Source organism: Netta rufina (assembly GCF_964035555.1).
Source record: "Netta rufina genome assembly, chromosome: 1".
Lineage (NCBI taxonomy): Eukaryota > Metazoa > Chordata > Aves > Anseriformes > Anatidae > Netta > Netta rufina.
In genome coordinates, this window is record NC_140123.1 from 138,153,752 (window position 1) to 138,176,305 (window position 22,554).

Sequence of the window (22,554 nt, forward strand, 5' to 3'; positions counted from 1 at the left end):
GTTCTCCCAACTTCTATACACAAGGCAGATAAGACTTACCTGACTCTACTTGAGCAAATGTCGGTGCTGTGTTAATGGCTGCACTGCAAAGTCAAATTCAGGATATGTGTACACTGCACAGTCAAAACAAGTTGTTTCTGCAGCTTTCTGGCCAGGGATAAGATTTTAGGCCCTGACTCCTGTAATCTGGCTTGCTACAAATTTTCTTTGCAGAAATGAGAGATAAAAGTCACTCCAAGGCTCTTCCCACCAAATCTTTTAAGGCCAGATAAACTATCCTACAACCAAAACAACTGACTGAAAAAGGAATCACACACTAGTTCAGCACAAAGTATCATCTAAACATACACTGGCAAAAGCAAACATGATGCTGAAAGAGGAGTAACACTTTGTTGCATGAGGACCAGAACTTACATCTGGAGTAGAACCACTGAAAGAGAAGTATTTCAGCTTGTGATTCAGGCTAATTTTGGGCAGAGCATAGGTGTATTTTACAGTGACTAACTAATGCTGCTAGCAATCTGCTTATCTGAATTTTAACTTGTGGCTACGCTATCATTGTTGCAGTTCTGGAAATATGCATTTCAGAGGCCAAAGCACAGAAATGTGGGACTCCATCACTGGGTTGCCCCCATCAATATAACTCACAGGAGAAGGTGACAAAAACTCTGTACTCTGCAGGATGTAGAATGGTCTGGCAGCAAGATGTGTAAGCAACCTGGTTTTATACCTGCCTCATCTTTAAGACAGGCAGTATGCAGCTGACAGAGAGTTTCTTAGCACTGAAGCTGAACTTCATGCTAAAGCCACCCTTCTGTGGGAAAACAGGAAGAAAGGAGGAGAGCTGGAATGGAGAAAGCATCCTAGGGAGCCAGATTTGTCGCTTTGCCACTGCTGAGGGATGGATGATTTTCTTTTCCTGCTGGGAGCAGCAATCTGCCTCCTCCAGGGAAGCAATGCTGCTACCATGTTTCTAACCCTTGTCATCAGGGGGGCAAAAGCTCTCTGCCTGCATTTGCTCAGTTTTGGCATAGGAGGTGTAAAGAAGAGCTTCGCCATCTTGCTGACCAAAGACTACGATGCTCAAGACAACTGCCTACTTTGTCTACTTCTAAAATTGGCCTAAAATCCTGCCTACCAAGGGCAGATGGGTGTAACACAAAGGCTTATTATATTCACATTTTTCAGTCACTTCGCTTACTCACCAAACGTGAGCATAATGTCATGCCACTTGGCTTTTGTATTTACCCCTTACTTTAATCTCTTGCTCTTCTGTGACTTTCTCCATTTAGATATTTAGCTACTTTTTTATTAGTAGTATTAAGTAAAACAGTAAGCAGAACAGGAATGGATATTTTTTGAAAAAAAAAAAAACACAAAATAAAATATGGAAGAGATCTCCTCCCTGCTGCCTTTTTTGAAGTACTAAGAACATCTATCTTGAGAAACTAATCTTATGCAAAACCTAGAGGATGGTCCTGCATAGGGGTCTAATGCTTTTCTTTGGAGTAAAGGCTGGATGAAAGTCTTGTAAAAATTGTACTAACTTAATCCAGCAGGTATAGTCATAGTTAATTTTGTATGAATAACTCATTTTTTAGTTCAGCAACCAAGAGAAAAGACTGGTTCAATAAAAACAAATTGCTTTGGTTTTTACTCCTTCACAGAAATGAAAAACTGGAAGGTAAATTAATTATGTATTAGACAAAATATTCTTCTTGACTATAAAATTAAACACACATAAGAAAAATCAAGGAAATGGAGGCTATATTTTTGTAAATAGCTAGATTTACAAAAAATCCAGAGCCCCTATGAGTAAAGCATTTAAAACAAAGAGGAACAGCTTCAATAGGAAGGACAGACTATGGAACATCCACCTATAACCCCTCTGGCTATAATCTGCTGCTTAAAATCCCTTCTCTGATTCAAACACAGGGAAAGATTTGGAATTTGGTCTCTTACTTTCCCAGAAGAGAGTCCAAACCACCTGGCTTGAAGGCATTTTGAGGCAGTTTTCCTTCAATCCCTTACATTGTAGCTGTTCCAATTTGTATTTAATATTTCGAGACGGAGACTATAAGCCAATGTTTCAGACATTTTTCTGGGAGGTGGGAGAAAACAGGGTGTCCTATATTCCTCAGCACAGGAGATATCTGACAGCTAAAAGGGGGAATAACTGCCTCCCTCCTCCTGGAAAAAAAGAGTCTTTTGCAGTAGAAGGGGTTTGGTAAGTTTGATTTGAATTAGTAAATACTTTTAAAATGACTGAAAGCAAGGTTTTCTGTGAATAAATTATTCACACTGAAAAATACCAGCTTAGCTGTAATTGCAGAAGAACAGGAGACACTCAGCTACTTGGTATATTTCAGCTTTACAAAATATGTCTCTTTTGGTAGTATAGCACTGCTACTGTGTAAAAAAATCCAGATCTCTTACTGAGGGGGAAATGTTTCAATATAACACATCAGAGGCAGGGGCATACTTGCATAATCAAGAATACACACTTCAACAGGAAACAGCTCTTTGTACGTATAACATTTTCACATGGCTGCAGGCTTGTACAACATTTCCCATGAATTATTATTATTATGCAACATGAAATAGTAAATGCAATGAAAAAGAACAAATGGAATTGTGGTGCAAAAACCACCCCCTGACTAGAGAGAGCTATCCATTTGGTAGTGACATAGCAGAAGAAAAATCTGAAGAAATATTCTTCTGTTAGTGCTCAAGAAAGCATGTATGCTTTCATGCATTGAGTAGAGTCTGCTATTATTACTGAATTTTATTTTTTTTCATTTTTTGTGCCCCCCCCCCTTTTTTTTTTGGTTTACACATTGCACCATTATCTTCTGAAGCAGTTTGCTGTGGTAAATTATAATATTAATCAATATCACCAATATATGATTTGAATATGGTCTCAGCCAACACATCTGAAGGTTTAATGAAAAAGGCATCTCATTAAAAAAAATCTGATATATTGAGAGAATAAAGTCTTCAAAACAAAGTGTGTAGAAAATACCCAAAACTTTAAGGAAGCACTATTGTCTGCTGGGAATTACTACTTACAAGGTATCTCCCGGTATCCACATTCCAAGGCATGGAAGTAGTTCATAAATTCCCTCACTGGAATTTTAAAGGTTTCAAACAGCCCCATGTCCTCAAAAAGCCTGTATGATACCTGAAAAAATGAAAACCAGCATTCTGCTAAATAGACGAGAAAGAATCTAAAAATTAGATACAAAACTCATTCTGTCAAATCACCCCATGTAGATGTACTTTCTTCACAGTATTTTCTCAAGTGTATCACCTCATCCAGCTATAGCAGCAGGTACTCACATTTCCATAGTGATGTGGTTACACAGACAAGCAGACAACCTATTAGTACCAAACAGTCCTCTTCATTCCTTCACTGAACCCTTCCAAATGTTCTGCTCTTCCTTTCAGGCATATGGACCCCCAGATTTTGCAGGCACCTCAGAAGTGTATATACATAAAAGAAGGTGCCCAGAGTTCCTTTCCAGAGTCTTGTGAAAAAAAAATAATAATAGTAAAAAAATCCTCAAAAACCTCTCCAAGGAGCATTCATGAGTCAATTCAATTCCCAGAAAAAAAAAGGAAGCAAGTGAAGGAATAAGAAAATGAGAGGGTGATTTGGATCCTCTACATCATCTCCTTTCCCTCACTCAGATTTTGGCAGTGACATGGTAAAACCGACTTCAGGATCTCATTGGCAGCAAGTAGCTTAGGAGGCAGAGCTGCTCAAAGAGTTCATGCATGAAAGGATGACCACAGACATCCAGGAGAGGATACATCAGAAGGGAGAATGTGATGGATGAATGAGGGAGCGTTCAGGAGAGAGGAAAGCTCAGAAATGTAGACAGGAGGAACTGAAAAACAGACAAGATTCAAGGCAACTTTGAACTTGACATGCTGAACAATAGGACATTGTAGAATTACTGTATGACCTCTTCACTTCTTTCACAAGTCAGCTTCTTTATTTAATTACTGCTGTTAGCTAAATTCTGTCCTTTTTATGTCGTTTACCTGGTAATGGTCTATGGTAATGTTGTGTCAATTTTCAAGAAGGGCTAGAAAGAAGACCCTGGTAATTACAGGCCTGTCAGTCTCATGTCAGTGCCTGGTAAAATTATGGAGAAGATGGTCCTTGAAGTTACTGAAGCGCACCCGGGGGACAATGCCGTCGTTGGTCCCAGCCGACATGGGTTCATGAGGGGTAGGTCCTGCCTAACAAATTTGATATCCTTTTATAAGATCACCCATCTAGTTGACCAAGGGAAATCAGCTGATGTGATCTTTTTGGACTCCAGCAAGGCTTTTGACATGGTTTCCCATAGGATCCTACTGGACAAAATGTCCAGCATACAACTAAACAAAAACACCATCAAACGGGTGAGCAATTGGCTGATGGGCAGGGCTCAAAGGGTTGTGGTTAATGGGGCCACATCTGGCTGGCGGATGGTCACCAGTGGGGTCTCCCAAGGCTCCATTTTAGGGCCAGTCATCTTCAATGTTTATATAAATGATTTAGATGTAGGTCTAGAAGGTGTTTTGAGCAAATTTGCCAATGACATTAAACTTGGAGGAGTTGTGGATTCGGATGAGGGTGGTAAAGCCTTGCACAGAGATCTGGACAGATTGGAGAGCTGGGCAATCACCAACCACATTAAGTTCAATAAGAGCAAGTGCTGGGTCCTGCACCTGGGATGGGGCAACTCTGGCTATACGTACAGACTGGGCGATGGGACGCTGGAGAGCAGCCCCACAGAGAGGGATCTGGGGGTTGAGGCTGATAGCAAGTTGAATATGAGCCAGCAGTGTGCCCTGGCAGCCAGGAGGGCCAACTGTATCCTGGGGTGCATCAAGCACGGCATTGCTAGTTGGTCGAGGGAGGTGATTGTCCTGCTCTACTCTGCGCTGGTGCGGCCTCACCTCGAGTACTGTTCTGGGCACCTCAGTACAAAAAGGACGTAAAACTGTTGGAGAGTGTCCAGAGAAGGGTGATGAAGATGGTGAAGGGCATAGAGGGGAAGATATATGAGGAGTGGCAGAGGTCACTAGGCCCGTTCAGCCTGGAGAAGAGGAGGCTGAGGGGGGACCTCATCGCAGTCTACAGCTTCCTCACAAGGGGGAGTGGAGGAGAAGGAGCCAATCTATTCTCTTTAGTCACCAGTGATAGGACCCATGGGAATGGCATCAAGCTGAGACAGGGGAGGTTTAGGCTAGACATCAGGAAGAGGTTCTTCACTCCTCTAGTGACGTAGTCACTGCACCAAGCCAGGTGGAGTTTAAGAAGTGTTTGGACTGTGCACTTAGTCACATGGCCTGAATTTTTGGGTAGACCTATGTGGTGCCGGGTGTTGGACTCAATGATCCTCATTGGTCCCTTCCAACTTGGGATATTCTATGATTCTATGATTCTATTGTTGTTGTTGTTATTATTCATTGCTCTGGATTAAACACTTTTAAATGCTTCCACTTTAAAAATCTTTCTTCTGTAAACTGCATGCTGCTTCATGAGCTCCCTGGCAGTCACCATCCCATAGACTGACCCCAGTGCTCTTGCAGCCATGGTGTGGTCTCCACTGCCAGGGGAAAGCCCTGGGGTAGCTCTGACAGCATCCAGCCACTTGACATAGGGTGCTCCACACAGCCTTTTCCCTCCTGCCTCCATTTTCTGTTCATCTGTGCAATGACTGCTAATGCTCAAGTGAATCATTTATAACTCAGATACTTCTAGTACTGCTGCCTGAACAAGTGTTTCTCCTGAATGATTTCTAAGGGAAACTTTTTTAGAAATGGGGACCATCATTCACGTGTAGCTCCTCTCTGGAGTGTTACAGGCACACGTAAATATCTTGGAGGACATGTACGAGGTTCAGGTTAGTGGTTCCCTATTCATTGCTTGTAGGCTACAACTCCTTTTTTGGCTCTTGTATGTAATTTCTGCAAATGTGTGTTCCTTTCAAGTCGTCAATGCCTGGTCTCCAGCTGTGACAAACATAACTTCTCACAAGGGCGGCTGTAATGATCCAGGGAATATTCCATCCCCCATGGACAGATTTCCCTTGTTCCCTTGTAATGGCTGCAGTTTCTTTCTACAGAAATCATACATGATGACTACGTATTCTTCTTGGAATCACAGAGGGACCAACTTACACGCACTGCAGTGATGCCACTCTGTCTTGATGATGCTGGAGTACAAGCAGTGTAGGAGCACCACCAGCATTTCTTGTTCCTATGGGCCTAGCAATAAATGCTGGGGAGAGATCTTAACTTTAGCCTGTCCTTTTTCACTTTCATTATTTGCTTTTCAAAGCAAATGAGTTTCTCTTCTGCAGTTTTTTTGTTTGTTTGTTTGTTTGTTTTTATAGGAAATGTAAGAAGAGAGTTAAGTGTGACTGAAAACATTATCTACGTTTATGGCCTGTTGTGAAGCAGCAGCTCAGCTGGAGAGCTTTGTTGTTCCTTTCTGAAATGGACTGGTATGTAAATTCCTCCCTAGCCCCTATTATGCATATTCGTTAGTGCCACATTTAGAGTGTTTTCCACTGTATTTTGCACACATGCTTTTATGGCTGCTGGCTGGTTCAAGGTCTCTTTACATGTCTAAATCAATTTAACTTTACAAAAAGAAGAAACAGACATCTCAAGCAGCATTAAAGATGCTATGCCAGCATTTGCTTTCTAAACCAAATGCTTCCCTAGCGGCACGTGTCAACTTTGCTTTGTTCCATCTCATAAATTTAACCTAGCAAGGCAAACATAGTTAACCCAGCTTGTTAATTTACTTATTGTTTTTAATGGATGAGTCCACTTAACAGAAAAATCAGAGAATAAATCATTAGTGCTTTTGTTTTCCTTTGTTGGTAATATCCCAGGATTTAAAAATTACACAAGAAAAATAATACTTTTAGCTGCAGGAAAAAAATATATATTTGTTTCAGTTTCTTATTTCTAAAAATTACTTTGTTAGGAACGTATGAGTAAGTGGGGAAAAGAACTAAAGGAACAATCTTTATTTTATGAATAAGTTTGAACTTGCTGCTTTCTGCTTTTAAGGAATGAGAGTTAATACAAACAGCTGTTGCAGAAGATAGTGAATTTTGATCTTGAATATTATTTATTTAAGCTTCTCTAGTATATTTCACAGGCTTTATTTTGTGTCACTGAAACGGTGATAATGTGCTCAGAACCTGATCAAAAAGCAAATATTTGGAAACAGAGTGTGGAGCTTTAGTGGAAACTGTGAGCAGCAGAGGGAAATTGTCCCAAGAGGTTCAAAACTCCACGTAACTTAATAAAGTCCTTAACACCCATAGAAGTACCGATGAGAAAACAGAAGAATGTTTGACTCATTCAAACTACTGTTTTTGCCATCAAAAGCATTCTGTTTTTCCTTATGTTTCCTTTATGACTCTGTAAGATGCTTTACTGCTAGACAAAAACATGATGAAGAAGACCTAGAAGGGAATTTTAATCACTTGTTCTCCAAGTATTGCAAAGTTGTCTCAACGACCACTGGTGAATGTATATCATTACCCATATCCAGACACATTTTGCCTATTTGTCTAAAACTAACCTAGAGAGCTGGTAGGCTGCTTAAACATAGATGTTGCTTGCCAAGCTACAGAATGATAAAAGACAGACCACAAGTAAATTTAAATTCATGCTGTGGTTTTCCTGGTTGACCACTGGATAATGGAATATAGCTGAATAGTAGTTAGCCCCAAAGGGAACAACATTTGATTTTGATATAGCATTCCCTGGAGCTTGTTGCAGTGAAATCTGCTTGACCCACTAACCTCTGTGTTTGTGTGTTGGGGTTAATTTTCAAACATACCAATAAACAGCACTCATCACAACATAATGCCTTGCATTGCCTGACTTAAATCTCCAGTATAGAAAAAAAATTCCTGCATCACAACTGAGTATTTTTACTGTTTAGCCCTCCCATGTTGGGCTCAAGATAAATCTTTTCACTACATACTTGGTAAGGGACTAGAACAACTCCTGCAGAAAGGAGAGAATATTCAGAAGGGTTTACATAAACTCATTGGTGAACAGTAACAGTCATAATAGGTGTCTGTTGTTGTTTTTTTTTTTCTTTCTTTGTTTTTGTTTTCTTTCACATTCTTAAATTAAAAGAGATGGGATTTCAAAAGTAAGGAATTTAATGAGAAGGAGTTCATATTGTCAGCTTTGAATTAGGTGTCAGGGATCATAATTTATTAAATGAACAGATTACAGGTCATAAAAATACTTTGTCTAAATCATATCTCTAGATCAATAATCAAGCCAGTCATCACAGATGAGATACCCTTCCTACCTGACTGAGAATACGACCACATTTCTTTCCAATTTTTTCCACCAAATCAAAGATTGGAAAATTCCAACTGTTTAGCTGCTCCATCAGGGGATCCAAGTTGTCCATAACCAGAGGCTCAGGAGCGAGCACAGGCTTGTCCTATGGCAGAAAGTAAAATAAAGTTAAGTTTTAGTTCTGTGAAGCATCTCATGCAAAAGAAAAAATTGTGCTGTTAAAAACTAAGGCCATGTTAGCATCATTTCTAAGCCAATGGTACTTTATTCAGCTCAGCAGAGATGTTCCCATTTCTACCAGCCCTACAGCTAGTCACTCTTTTTTATATATTTTTTTTTCACTTGAATGAAGAGGAGATTCTGTATATGAAACATCATTTTCTGAACTTAGGCATGAGAGACATTCATTCGTTCATTCATGGGAATCATTCATTCATTTCCAAGTGAGTCTGTCTTCTTCATTGTTAAATTTGCTGGGGTAGAGAGGCAAAAATGTTCACTTTCTCCTTTCGCATCAGGACACATTCATTATAATCTACATGTATCACAGTTAACGGAACATGTTCCATGAGAAGAATTATCCATCTTAAACTGAGACCTACCTCTTTTTCAAGGTCTGCAAAGTAAAGACTGGGCATTCCCCTTTGTTCAAATTTTTCCCTAAACACTTTATTGCATTTCATTATTACTAAGGAACTGCAAATGAGTGAACCCTAAAATATCTCAAGAAGGACATCTTCTCTCAGCATGTCCAACCCCAATTCAACAGACTACAATATTTTTTTCAAGAGCTCAAACCATCTTAAAATTTATTAATCCAGTTCCACAGAAGGCTGGGAAAACAAACAAACAAACAAACAAAACCCTAAATTTTCCTTCTACCTCTGAATCAAATTTACATCTGAATATAACAGCAGTTTCAAGATCAGCACCTGTTAATGTTCACCATACTGCAATGTTCTTAAGTTATATGCATGCTTATAATGTTATTCTGTTCAAGACAATAATATCATGCTGCACTCTCAGGGAAGTGTCAATTTCTTTAAAAGTAAGAATCACTGTATATATCAGCCAGGATTGCAAGGCCATTGAGAATTTGAAGTGGCTAAACAGGAATACAATACATCATGCTAGTAGTTCGAGATTATCATTTATTTTCTTTCCAATCTATTCCCTTTAAAGGCAATACTAATACAGAAGACAAACATTTCTTAAGTGCCTAATGACAGATCTATAAGCCTGTATTCATTCCTCAAAATAGATGGTTAGTGTCTCACAAGTGGCCAGTGCTTAGGACCTCTCACACAGTTCAGTGGGTCCTTTCAATTCTTCAGTCAAACCTCTTACTACAAGGTTTAGCTGCTGAAATTTTTGCTTAAAACCATAGCCATAATCTTTAGATTGCTCTGGGGTTGTGTTTGTTTTTTTCATTTCCATATACATTCAGTCTATGGTGACAGTGGAATTTAAACAAGCTACCTCAGGTGGTATCAAGGGATGCAGAATGATGGTCTCAGGCGCATACGTCCTACAGACGGATCCCTTCTGTGTCTGTTCTTTGGAGCAATCTGTCTCATCATCATTTTGTACAATATCACTGCTGTCACTGTTGTTGGTCTCATAGTCAGAAGTGGCTTGTGCAGGATCATCTACAACACAAATCACAGAGCTTGTTGTGTGAACAGACCTTCTGAATAATAGCAACAGGATCTCTGACTCATAATACATATGTGCTGCTTGGCTGTGTCTAATGTTGAACAATCTGTCCAAAGACATTAAAGCATATATCCTGCAGAGAGTGAAAAATGGGATTAGGGATTGAAGAGCAGGAAAAAACTTGGTGACTGTTATTTGTACTGGCAAGGTTAGACAAAACCATATGGAAAAACATATTTATTTTGCATTGTATCTATATTCTTCATGAGCATTTTCCGCATCTTAAACAAGCAAAAAGGAAAGAAGCCTCAAAGGCAGTTTGAATAATCTCACCTACATATGTTTTCCTTCTGTGAGACAGAGGCATATTTACCCTTTCAGTGAATAATTATTAAATTTTAAAGGAGGAGGAGTTTTTGATTGACAAAGAATTACCTGCTCTATTCAGGGAGTGTGTGGTACCATCACTTCTATCTAGTGTCCCATCACCAGCTTCTATTTGGTTATAGGGTCTGCCACAGCTGAAATACAACATCAGGAAACATACACCTTATAAAGAATCATAACAGTTGGATGTTATATGCTATATGTTATAACATATAAACTGTTATATGTTATATAACATATAAACTGTTATATGTTATATGTTATATAACAGTTTATATGTTATATAAAACATATTCCTGTTGACCAAATCCAGTATATGATTGCGTCACACATTTTAAGCTATGGCATAGGCTACATTCTAAAGACAAAATTACAAGAGTGAGCTGAAGTTTTACTGAAAGTCAGAAATGCAAAAAGACAGGTTTATACCTTCGACATGGCTAACACCATTAATGTCGCCAACAGTTAAATTATACCATGTGATCTTTTATAAATACCTTTTTTTCTTTATTTTCTAAGTTTATCAGTACAAAACAAGCAAACAAAAAGCTGGCTTTGTACTACAACTGTACTATAAACAGGAATTAAAGAAAACAGTAAAAATTTGCCAAAGTGCCATACAATCTTATGTTTTGAACACAACCGTGCTTAGGCTTCTTTGCTCAAAGTTTGAATACATTCCTATTTAATAATGCAAATAGTTGTTTTGCCATTACTGTAGTGACAACAAACCATGTACAGCATAAATGGACATTTATTTTATATCCAAAATGGGCATTTTGGATAGAACAAGAGGAGGGTGATTTAGTATCCAGACATTTAGCAGACAGAGTTTGCTTCATCATTGCCAGAGAGGAAAGACATTGTGGGACTGATTGCAATAGTGAGGCCTTTCCGATGCCTGGTTCTTCCCTTCTGCTAAAATTCTTTATTCCTTGTGTGCTATTCCCTTTAAGCCCTAAACACTAATTCACTACCAGCTGGAATATCTCAAATAACTATGTCCCAATATGATTGAATCTCAGACCTGAAGGAAGAATGATATAGCATGAAATCACAAGAGAAATTAAGCTCTGAAGCCTCATTTAGCTTTTATATCAGATTTATATCAGGTCTTCCCATGAAAAACTGACATTTTAATATCTTTATCTGTTTGGACTTAGTATTTTGTGGCATAAACTATATATAACAGTCTTTATAAAGAAACAATTATAGAATTATATAAATTGGTCAAATTTTGGATAAGAAACTTTGCACCGTTGTTAGTGCACCATATAAAAATGGCTGAAATCCTATGCCTGATGATTTTGATGGGGTCAAAAACATATTGTGGAATTTGGTATACCCTGCAAACCTAACATGTCCCTGAAAGAATTCAAAATAACAGTACAAACCCACAAATAACGATGCACATGGTGCATTGCCAAACAAATAAATCTCATATCACTCAGGTTTATAAACAAGATGAAAAAAAAATCTTTCCAAAATTCCTTGTGGTTGCCATAAGGTCAATGATAACAAGTCAAAATGTAAAAGTTATAGAGAAATAGAGTCTTTGGCTGTGATACTACAAGGTTTCTGCATTATTATGAGTGCACCTCTTTATTTCCAGAACATATACAAACTCTTACTGATTTAGTATGTCCAGTCCACATACAAAATTGTATTAATAAATAAATAAATAAATAATACCAATTTTTTTTAGGTATTTTTAGAAAGTGTTTTACCTGTTAGAACACTTGAAATCTGCTCTTTGTCAGAAGTAAATGCGCCCATGCAACTTTAACCCAATCCCCCTTCATATGCAGGTACTATAATATACATGTACTTCACAGGATTGTTTAACTTTTTTTTTTTTTTTTTCACAGGATCCCTGCCTCATCCACTAAGCAGAATTAAGAGTGATTACTTAAAAAGTATTTTAATAGCATTGTTTGGTATATATTCTTGTTTAATATAGCCTTCAAACTCCATTGTCCTACCACATTTCACTTTGTATATAAGTAAAACTTCTGTCTTGATGCCAGTGCCTGAGTAGATCAGATTTAAAGCACTGAATCCACTGAAACTTTATTTCCTCTTCTGTTGTTGCTGGGGGAAGGAGTTGGTGGCAGAGGTTTGCTGACTCTAGTATTATTTTGCAGCAAGGCTTATTTACTTATTTATTTATTTATTTTATCAGGAAATGTTGAGCACTGCACACCATGAAGACCAGCAAGTTACACTGTGAATACTCAAACATGAAAAAATTCTTTTCCAGTTTTTGTTAATTTAACTCAGTTTGTCTTGGCCATTTCATCTCTTTATTGTGTGTGTTGTTTTTTTTTAATTGTTTGTTTTCTTTATATATATATATTATATGTGGGGTTTTTTTGTTACTTTATTGCACTTATATTACTGAAGTGTGCATTATTTACGTGCAGTTCAGTTCGTATCTGTGGAAATGACATCCCAGTATAGTAATGGCTAGAAATGTGAGAGTGGTTATGATTTTTCAATAGACATTAAAGGCACAGTGATAATAGTGGATGTCAGTTTTATTAGCAGTCATTATACCATAATATTTTAAATAACATATTTGTTTCAAATAATCAACAACAAAGTCTATACCAGCCAATGTCACTACTGGAAGTTCTTACACGGTCTAAGCATTTGAAAAGAAGGAAATTAAGAACCCAAGTATGCTATGCAACTTCCACAGATCAAACAAGACATTAACTATATAAATGTTAATAAACATTTACCAGTGATTATATTGAAATCAAATTCTACACCTCTCAAGTAAATATATTTCATTACTACCTACAGCAGTCTTACATTGGTCAGGGTTCTTTTTTCTGCTCTGCAACAACTAAAACATAGGGGTGTTATCAGCACTCTTCTCATCCTAAGCCGAAACATAGCATTCTACCAGCTACTCAGAAGAAAATTGACTCTGTTCTAACTGAAACCAGGACATACGTCAGGATCCCAGTCTGAATTCCAGCGAACATGGCTCCATACAGTAAGCCTACAAACTCAGTTATGAGTTTTTAGCAGGCTTCCTAGTCCTGTACACAAACAACACAGCAAGACACATCCTAAGAAACTAAAAACTATTTTCAAAGATGGTTAGGCCTTGGTAACGTTTAACCCAGCATATTGGTCAGACGATATCTGCTGTCTAGCTGATAACCACAAATATCACACACTACTGTGACCAAAAGTAACATCTAAGCAGTAGAGTTACCTTGAAACTGCACTGGAGCTGGCTTCTAAATACTGGTATTTGCAACTAGACACATATTGAAAACTCTAGTAATCTAACTTAACAAATCTAAAAATGGTCTGCCTAAAGTGTGAAGTTAAACTATTACTGCAACTCTTAGCAGTCGGAGGAACTCGTTGGCAGATGATTTCTGAAAAAAATCCTAGTAGGATATAACCTGACATTACCCTAGGGAGGTCAGGATTCACCCCTTCCGAGCCAGTGCTCAAAATCACTTACTCTTCAGGCATTGCTAAAACACCTGTATCACAGACTCTGAGCACAGGGCTACAGGACAGCATCTTTTAAACCATAGCAGTCAGATTTTTGTATTAAACCCCATTTTGAAAGACTAGGCCTGTGACTGTTCTTGTTAGCAGCATGGCATGAGAAACTCAAGTTGTTAACATGAAATACAACTTTCAGATCTGAAAGTTATTGATGTGGAATTTGTTCATTAGTCAAACATGAGTAAAAGCTGAAAATGTAGCTAACTGTCTTGCACTATAAAAGCACTTTGTATCATCAATCCACATAATTACTCACATGCTAAAAAGTGTTTAAATAATGTTAAAATATCAATACTGCAGCAAATTATGAGAATTTACATATGCACCAGAAGAGCTTGTTTGCAGAGACAATGTGAAATGATCCAACTCATGTCAAACTACCATCTTACCTGCTGCAGATAACAGAGGGGCTGATGATAGGGTCTGACAGGCTAGGTGCGCTCTGAGTAGCAGTTAAGACTTTATGTGGCTTTAAACCTTGCTTCTTGTCAGTATCTGTAGAGTCTGGAAATGACACAGATGATGTTTTTCCGGTAGGACTTGTAGCAGGCGTTCCCTGAATAGGCGAATGGCATGGGGAGGTGAGAGGTGAGATATTTGGTGGGATACCTGGCAAGAGAAAAGAATAACTTTGTCAATTGACAGTAGCAGCAGATGGTTGTATGAGTTTACCGTGCATAAATACTCCTCGTGCAATATGAAGGCACTAGCATAGCTTCCAAAATGAAAAATAGAGAGAAAACTCTCCTTTACCCTGAGTCAAACTCATGGCTGTCATAGAATGATGAAGCTCCATCATCAATTGTTTCTACCTTCTGAAGATCTGACATTAGCTGAAAGGCATGAAATGAAAGATGTGCATAAGAGGTATCACTACAGGTATCACTATTCTAGTGACAGAGGCACCTGACTCCAACTAGACTGTTCCGCAGAATGTCTTTGTTTCACTGTTTCCACCAGTACAGGAGAGACAAGAAAGGCTTACCCCCATTCCTATCATATTAGAACTTCTACATGTGAGATCACAGAGTCACGGAATCACTTCATTTGAAAAAGACCTCTAAGATCATCAAGTCCAATCATTAACCTAACCAAATCTACCTACCACTAAACTATGTCCCTAAGCACCACACCCATGCCTTTACTCTTTGAATCCACCTTATATTTTCCAGTCTCAGATGGAAAGGTCCCAAGTGTATAATAATGCACAGGGGAGCAAACAACATCTCTCTTAAAAGGAAATGCATTTAAATTGACATACTTCCTGACCTTTGTTCTAAAGTTTGAAGGAACACAGCTCCAGTTCATTTACTATGCTCATCTTCAGAGCTGAATGACAAAGACCTTGGGAACTTCAAACTGGTTTTATGTTTGAATTGTGCCCACTACCTAAATGCATTCCAGACACAATTAACTTAGAATAAGGTCCTATTTTGATCTAAGTTTATGAAATACTAACCTTGCAGTACATACATGTAAAGTTCCAGCATTTTATCCTGATAACTTACTGTGATGTCAGCTTAAAATATGATTTACTGTTGACAATCCAAGAGTTAAAAATAATCTGTGAAGTTGCTACAGTATAACTTTGAGATTCAACAACACCTACATTTTGATTAGGCAATTTCCTCAGAAAACATTATATATATTGCTGCCTTAATTCAACAATTGCAACTAAGTCTTGAGATCAGAAACCTACAGCCTATGAAGGAATTAAAAAGTTATCAAATGGCAATGATGTGGAAATGTAATTAAAATACAGATATCTTCTATTTTAGATTTTCTAATCCTTAGAGATATCTGCTTTCCTTCCAACAAAAATATGTTTTTAAAAACATTCCATAGTCTGTTAGTTGCCCAAGGGATTGAGTTGGATTATTAACTATTTTTGAGGTATATGCTACCAGGTAATCTTTATGACTGTCAAAGAGTAAAATATTTCAACAATTTAAAGCAAGTCCAAGGAACTTAAACGATGACACAATTTCACAATAACTTTCCTAACATTGATTTGATATGAACTTAGATTTGAGTTTACCTGAGAGTTTTGCTAAAACAGGTATAGCTAGAAGTATTTTAAAATGCTAAAACTTTCAAACTTAATTGAAAACACATTTTGTAAATTAATAGGTTTACAAATTTAATTAGATCAAATCCTAGAGCAGAATTAGTATATATTGCCAATGGAGCTAATACACAAATGTTTAATTGATAATAATTATGGCAAATTGAAACAATTCTTTAGTTGAAACATAAAAACAAATCATAATTAAAAGTGCGTGATTGTAAATATTTTAAAGCAAAATATCAATCTTCAGCATAAAAATCTGGGCCAAAATTTTTACTCCTGTGAATCGGTGCCCCTAAGAATTGCTTGTGATGGAACGAAGCTCTCCCTTCATCATTGGTTAGCTCACATCTTTGGGCAGCAAAGATTGCTACTAATGCTTTCTGAAAGTGGAACAGATGAAATGTGAAGATGACTGATATGTGTGCTAAGTCTCATTTTCCAGGTAGAAAATATTAACTATGCTTTTCCAAGTTAATGGGTTCATCTCTGAAAATCACAAGTCTAAATTTCTTTTGTTAAGTTCTACAATAAATTCCTGGATTCTTGTTAGTATAACTCCATTATTCCAGTTTATTTTTATTTCTTTTTAATTTGACTTCTTGCTACACTTTTAAGATAATACTGGGTTAGTTAATCTTCACTATGGCATAACACAGATTCCGTACAAGAGGAGATTTAATAGACTCTTCAGTTTGAAAAAGAGATGTAATGTGACAGAGCTAGATATGCAGAATAATTGTGCAGCCATTTCTTTAAATTAATTTCTAAGTTTGGATTCCCTGAATTTTTCAATGTCAGGCCTCAGGCATCTATCAATTTCTATCTGATGTCTGGGTGACCAGAACCTCCGAATAACAGTATCCCAGCATTATTCCATGTTTGGAAAAATAAAACAACCAACAAATAACAACAACCAACCAATCAATCAAAAACCAAACAAACAAAACAAGCAAACCAACAACAACAACAAAAAAAAGGGTTCATTTAAAACAAAAAGGAAGGCCTTGTGATCATTTTCAACTGCAATTTAAAGCATGGGTAAATTTTATCTTATCTCTCCCTTGTACAGGGAAGAGAACCATGCTGCTGTAGATTGACTACTTCGTGACTGTCTTATTGAATATTCCATTATCAGTGAAGAAGTCACCTTCTCCATTTTTTCTCACTTAAAAGAGAAGTTGTTTCTTTGAAGGCCCTACATGCCAAGTAAAACAAACAAAGTACAAAACAAAACAAAAAATGTTTCTCTTTAAAGATCTGTAAAAGCTAGCTGAACTTTTTTTTGATAATGAACATGCATTGACATACCTATGAGTTATACAATGGATTTGTCTTGGACATGCTTGTGCAAGAAGGGTCATGTGCTGCCTTCAGCTCCAAATGGGCTTATGTAGGAAATCTCAGAGAGCCAATATACAAAGGCATTTAATTTAACATATGTTATAGAAAAACTCTTTTCTCAGCCCCATTGCAGTCACTGGAATTGCATGGATATAAATCACAACAAGCTTTAGTATAACACTTTCCACATCATGTCATGACTAACCTCTATAAATCATAAATGTCAAAACATTTACAATAGCATCACTGTGAGTTACAGTATTTTAAGTCACTACTTTTTTAAATAAAGTAAATTACTCATACTGATGGAAAAACAAGAAGAGACACAGAGACCAAAAGCAGCTGCATGTGCTCATCACCAAGTTCCTTGGGAGCTAAGTGAGCCTGACAAAGTCATGGGTACCCACTCACCTTGCCGGCTCTGTCTTTTGGCATTCAGGTGGTTGGTAGGAGACATGGCATAAGATGTGGAGAAGGAGCGGCTCTTTGTGATTGTCATCAGAAGGGAGCTGTTCCAGGAGTCAGTGCTGTAAAATGAGAGTGCAAACAAGTGTTGTTTGATGTAGGAAAAGCCTAGAGGGAAAATCTGAAGAAATTAGAAGCCACAGCAAGAACTATGTGGTACTGAGATGGCAAAATATTGTTGAGGAGGAAACCAGCATCTATCTGCTGGCTGAATTGCTATTTGTGAGGAGTATTCAGAAAAAAATGTTTACAATGTAGGCACTCCAAAGCTGGACTTCCTTCAATGCTTAGCCCTATTCATATTATTTATACAAAGATGTCTTCGGCATATTGTTCTGATAGCACAAAGACACTTAAAAGTAGACCTGAAATATGTTAAATTTATACTCTCTTTTAATGCCTTCTTAGAACAACCAGAAGTACCAGAAGTTCTGGTACTTCGTCCTGGCCAGTACAGACCGCCTGGCCAGGACGATAGCGCTGATAAATTATTCTTTACAGAACTAAGAGAGGCCTCGAGATTAACTCCCCTTGTCCTTATGGGGGACTTCAGCTTGCCAGACGTTAACTGGGAGTGCCACACGGCTGACACGAGCAAGTCCAGGAGGTTCATGAAGCACCTAGATGATAACTTCTTGGTGCAGGTGCTAACGGAGCCAACTAGGAAAGGTGCCCTCCTAGACCTGTTGCTAGAAAACAGAGAGGGTCTGGTGGGAGATGTAGTGATTGGTGGCCGCCTCGGTCATAGCGACCATGAAGTGGTTGAGTTCAAAATTTACGGTGACAGAAGGAAAAGTGCCACCAAAACCTCATCCCTAGATATGGGGAAAGCGGACTTCAGGCTGCTCAGGGAACTAGTCAGCAAGGTCCCCTGGGAAACTGCTCTTGAAGGCCTCGATGTCCACCAGTGCTGGTCATTCTTTAAGCGATGCCTCCTAGAAGCACAAGATCAGGCAATTCCTAAATATCGCAAGTCAGGCAGGCGGGGCAGGAGGCCGGTGTGGCTGACCAGGAACATTCTAATGGAGATTAGGCGGAAACAGAGAGTGTTTCGCTACTGGAAGGAGGGCCAGGTGTCATGGAAAGAATACAGGGATGCTGTTCGTGTTTGTAGGGAGAAAGTTCGTGTGGCCAAAGCACAGCTAGAGTTGAAGCTGGCTGTGTCTGTGAGAGAAAATAAAAAGGGTTTTTTCAGATATGTAAATGGAAAAAGGAGAACTAAAGAATACATAGGGCCGCTCCTTGATAGGGAAGGTCTCCTCACAGACAATGACATAGGCAAAGCAGAGACGCTTAACGCCTTCTCTGCCTCTGTCTTCAATGCCGATGATGGGCTTCGGGACCCAGGGTGCCCTGAGCTGGAGGACCGGGACGGTGGGGATGACAAACTCCCAACTGACCCTGAAAGTGTGCGGGATTTGCTACTCCACCTGGATCCCTACAAGTCCATGGGTCCGGATGGGATTCATCCCCGGGTGCTGAAAGAGCTGGCGGACGTCATTGCGGAACCTCTCTCCATTATTTTTCAATGATCCTGGGAATTTGGAGAGGTCCCGGTAGACTGGAAGCTGGCAAATGTTGTGCCGATTTTCAAGAAGGGTCAGAAAGAAGACCCTAGCAATTACAGGCCTGTCAGTCTCACGTCAGTGCCTGGTAAAATCATGGAGAAGATGGTTCTCGAACTTATTGAGGCGCACCTGCGGGACAAAGCAGTCATTGGTCCCAGCCAGCATGGGTTTGTGAAGGGTAGGTCCTGCCTAACTAACCTGATTTCCTTTTATGATAAGATCACCCGTATGGTGGACCAAGGGAAACCAGCTGATGTGATTTTTTTGGACTCCAGCAAGGCTTTTGACACGGTTTCCCATAGGATCCTACTGGACAAAATGTCCACCATACAGCTAAATAAAAACATCATACGATGGGTGAGCAATTGGCTAACGGGCAGGGCCCAAAGGGTTATGGTAAATGGGGCTGCGTCAGGCTGGCGGGCGGTCACCAGTGGGGTCCCTCAAGGCTCCATTTTAGGGCCAGTACTTTTCAATATTTTTATAAACGATCTGGATGTAGGAATAGAAGGTATTTTGAGCAAGTTTGCTGATGACACCAAACTTGGAGGAGTTCTGGACTCGAATGAGGGTGGAAAGGCCTTGCAGAGGGATCTGGATAGGTTGGAGAGCTGGGCGATCACCAACCGCATGAAGTTCAATAAGAGCAAGTGCTGGGTCCTGCACCTGGGACGGGGAAACCCTGGCTGCACGTACAGACTGGGCGATGAGACGCTGGAGAGCAGCCTAGAAGAGAGGGATCTGGGGGTCGTGGTAGACAGCAAGTTGAATATGAGCCAGCAGTGTGCCCTGGCAGCCAGGAGGGCCAATCGTGTCCTGGGGTGCATCAAGCACGGCATCGCTAGTAGGTCAAGGGAGGTGATTGTCCCGCTCTACTCTGCGCTGGTGCGGCCTCACCTCGAGTACTGTGTGCAGTTCTGGGCTCCACAGTACAAAAAGGACATGAAACTGTTGGAAAGTGTCCAGAGGAGGGCTACGAAGATGGTGAAAGGCCTGGAGGGGAAGACGTACGAAGAACGGCTGAGGTCACTGGGCCTGTTCAGCCTGGAGAAGAGGAGGCTGAGGGGAGACCTCATCACAGTCTACAACTTCCTCGTAAGGGGGTGTCGAGAGGCAGGAGACCTTTTCTCCATTAACACCAGTGACAGGACTCGCGGGAACGGGGTTAAGCTGAGGCAGGGGAAATTTAGGCTTGACATCAGGAGGGGGTTCTTCACAGAGAGGGTGGTTGCACACTGGAACAGGCTCCCCAGGGAAGTGGTCACTGCACCAAGCCTGTCTGAATTTAAGAAGAGATTGGACTGTGCACTTAGTCACATGGTCTGAACTTTTGGGTAGACCTGTGCGGTGTCAAGAGTTGGACTTGATGATCCTTAAGGGTCCCTTCCAACTCAGGATATTCTATGATTCTATGATTCTCAGTATAAATGAAAAATCAGTCTCCTCGATGTCTCTACTGCAACTGTGAAGACAGATACCCATTAACCCTTCGGGCACTAGAAGAGCTCCTCAGGAAGCCAGAAGAGGCTCAGCAGAGCCTTGTACTGATGCCACTGGTGGTGTGCCTTGTTGCTGGGTGAAGCACTTTATGCTGTCACCAGTTTAAGAACATGGTGCAAATAAAAAAAAACCCTGCCAACAGACCCTGCAGACATTCGTCATGGATCCAAGCTAAACTCTCTGAAGTAATAAGGGGTGTGGCAATGATGAACAAATGTTGGTTCTATATACAAAATGGGTGCATGGTTTCAGCCTTAAGGCTGCATACCGGAAGGGCGAAAATAGTTTTGTAAAGTAAGAGAATTGTATTGATCATTGTTTATGGAATGGCACTCATCAAATGTCAGCTTCTTGCAATGATGCAGCACTGGGTTTTATCATGAGGCCAAACACTTCTCTGCACAGATCCACTAGGCCTCTAAGTCTCCACTTTTTTCTTCACAGTCTTGCATCCTTCCCTCATCAAGTGATCAGAAGGCATACAAGGCAGAATACAGCCTTTTAAAACAGCTTAGTCCTAGCCAAACTTCAAAAAAAAACATATTCTGAAAGAAGAAAAGTATGTAACATTATCTTAACTTACTAACACTTCACTGTTTTGGAAGAGCAAGCACTGTCTATAAAAATGTTTGTTGTCTTTTGAAAATTATTTTTTTTTGAGGGAGTGAGGTGTTGTCAGTTGGTAGAAAGAATATTAAATACTGGTCCACCATAAAGAAAAACAAAAACAAACACAAACAAAAAGCACCCCAAACCCATTATTTGATTTCTTAAGGGAAATCTACTCAGTATAGAGATGACTGAGGACAGGAATATGGAAGCTTTATTATTTTTCCCGAATCATTTGAAACTATAAGAGCACCATGTCTTAACATTTTAGTGACAAAAGGATACAGGAAGACAAGACTTCTAATCTTAGACAGAGATTTCACAGAATCATAGAATATCCCGAGTAGGAAGGGACCCATAAGGATCATTGAGTCCAACTCCTAAGGCTGTTTGGTGATTTTTAAGGGTGATTTTTGGAAATCTGTGACTATTAAAACCTATGAGTGATTTTCCAGACTATGGGGAAGAAGTTACAGATTTGCAAATCGCAGAGTCTACCACAGATCAACTCTACTGTTATTCCCCCTCTTATCCCTTTCAAGTGATGAAAAGATCCTTTTTCTGTGTTCTATGGCATGCTTGAATTTGGTACAGAGGAAGTGGCAGATAATCAAGATTTTTTTCCCCTTCAGTTCAAAATTCTTTTCCTTGAAAGCAAATATGTATTGGTCTGCCAGAATTTTTAAAGCTAGACTTACTTATGGGCTTCATTTTTTCCCCTTTCTGGAATTCATTGTTTCTCCTACTGTAAAAGAAGAACTGCAAACAGTAGGCTGGAAGGCTTGACAGAGCTATAATTATACAATTGGCGACATTAAACATAGGAAGAATTGATAGCCTGCTTCGTTGGCTCATCAAGCGTAGTTATATAACAACTGTAGAAAAGGACCAACAATAATATTTAATAGCTCTCCTTCCCCCTTGGATTTCCATCTTAGGATGCTTACATACTACATGAGAGTCTGGGAACAAGAGTATAAATCAAATACACTCTGGGAACCACAGACGGGTAACTGAAGAATATTTCCATCTGGTTATAGCTTCTTTATATTTACTTTTACTTAGATACATGGGACT

General features: G+C 39.3%; 1 protein-coding gene across 1 annotated transcript in view; it reads right to left on the minus strand.

Annotated features, from left to right (window-relative positions):
• Window positions 1-22,554, minus strand: part of PDE3A (phosphodiesterase 3A) — a gene marked incomplete at its 3' end in the record, with an annotated part of 95,843 nt that overhangs the window by 15,564 nt on the left and 57,725 nt on the right. Inside the window, exons 4-9 of the mRNA XM_084286563.1 lie at window positions 17,747-17,862; window positions 14,313-14,532; window positions 10,435-10,520; window positions 9,823-9,992; window positions 8,351-8,488; window positions 3,070-3,181 (exon numbers count right to left, since the gene is read on the minus strand). Coding sequence (XP_084142689.1) covers window positions 3,070-3,181; window positions 8,351-8,488; window positions 9,823-9,992; window positions 10,435-10,520; window positions 14,313-14,532; window positions 17,747-17,862 — 842 coding nt within the window. The remainder of the gene's footprint in view (window positions 1-3,069; window positions 3,182-8,350; window positions 8,489-9,822; window positions 9,993-10,434; window positions 10,521-14,312; window positions 14,533-17,746; window positions 17,863-22,554) is intronic.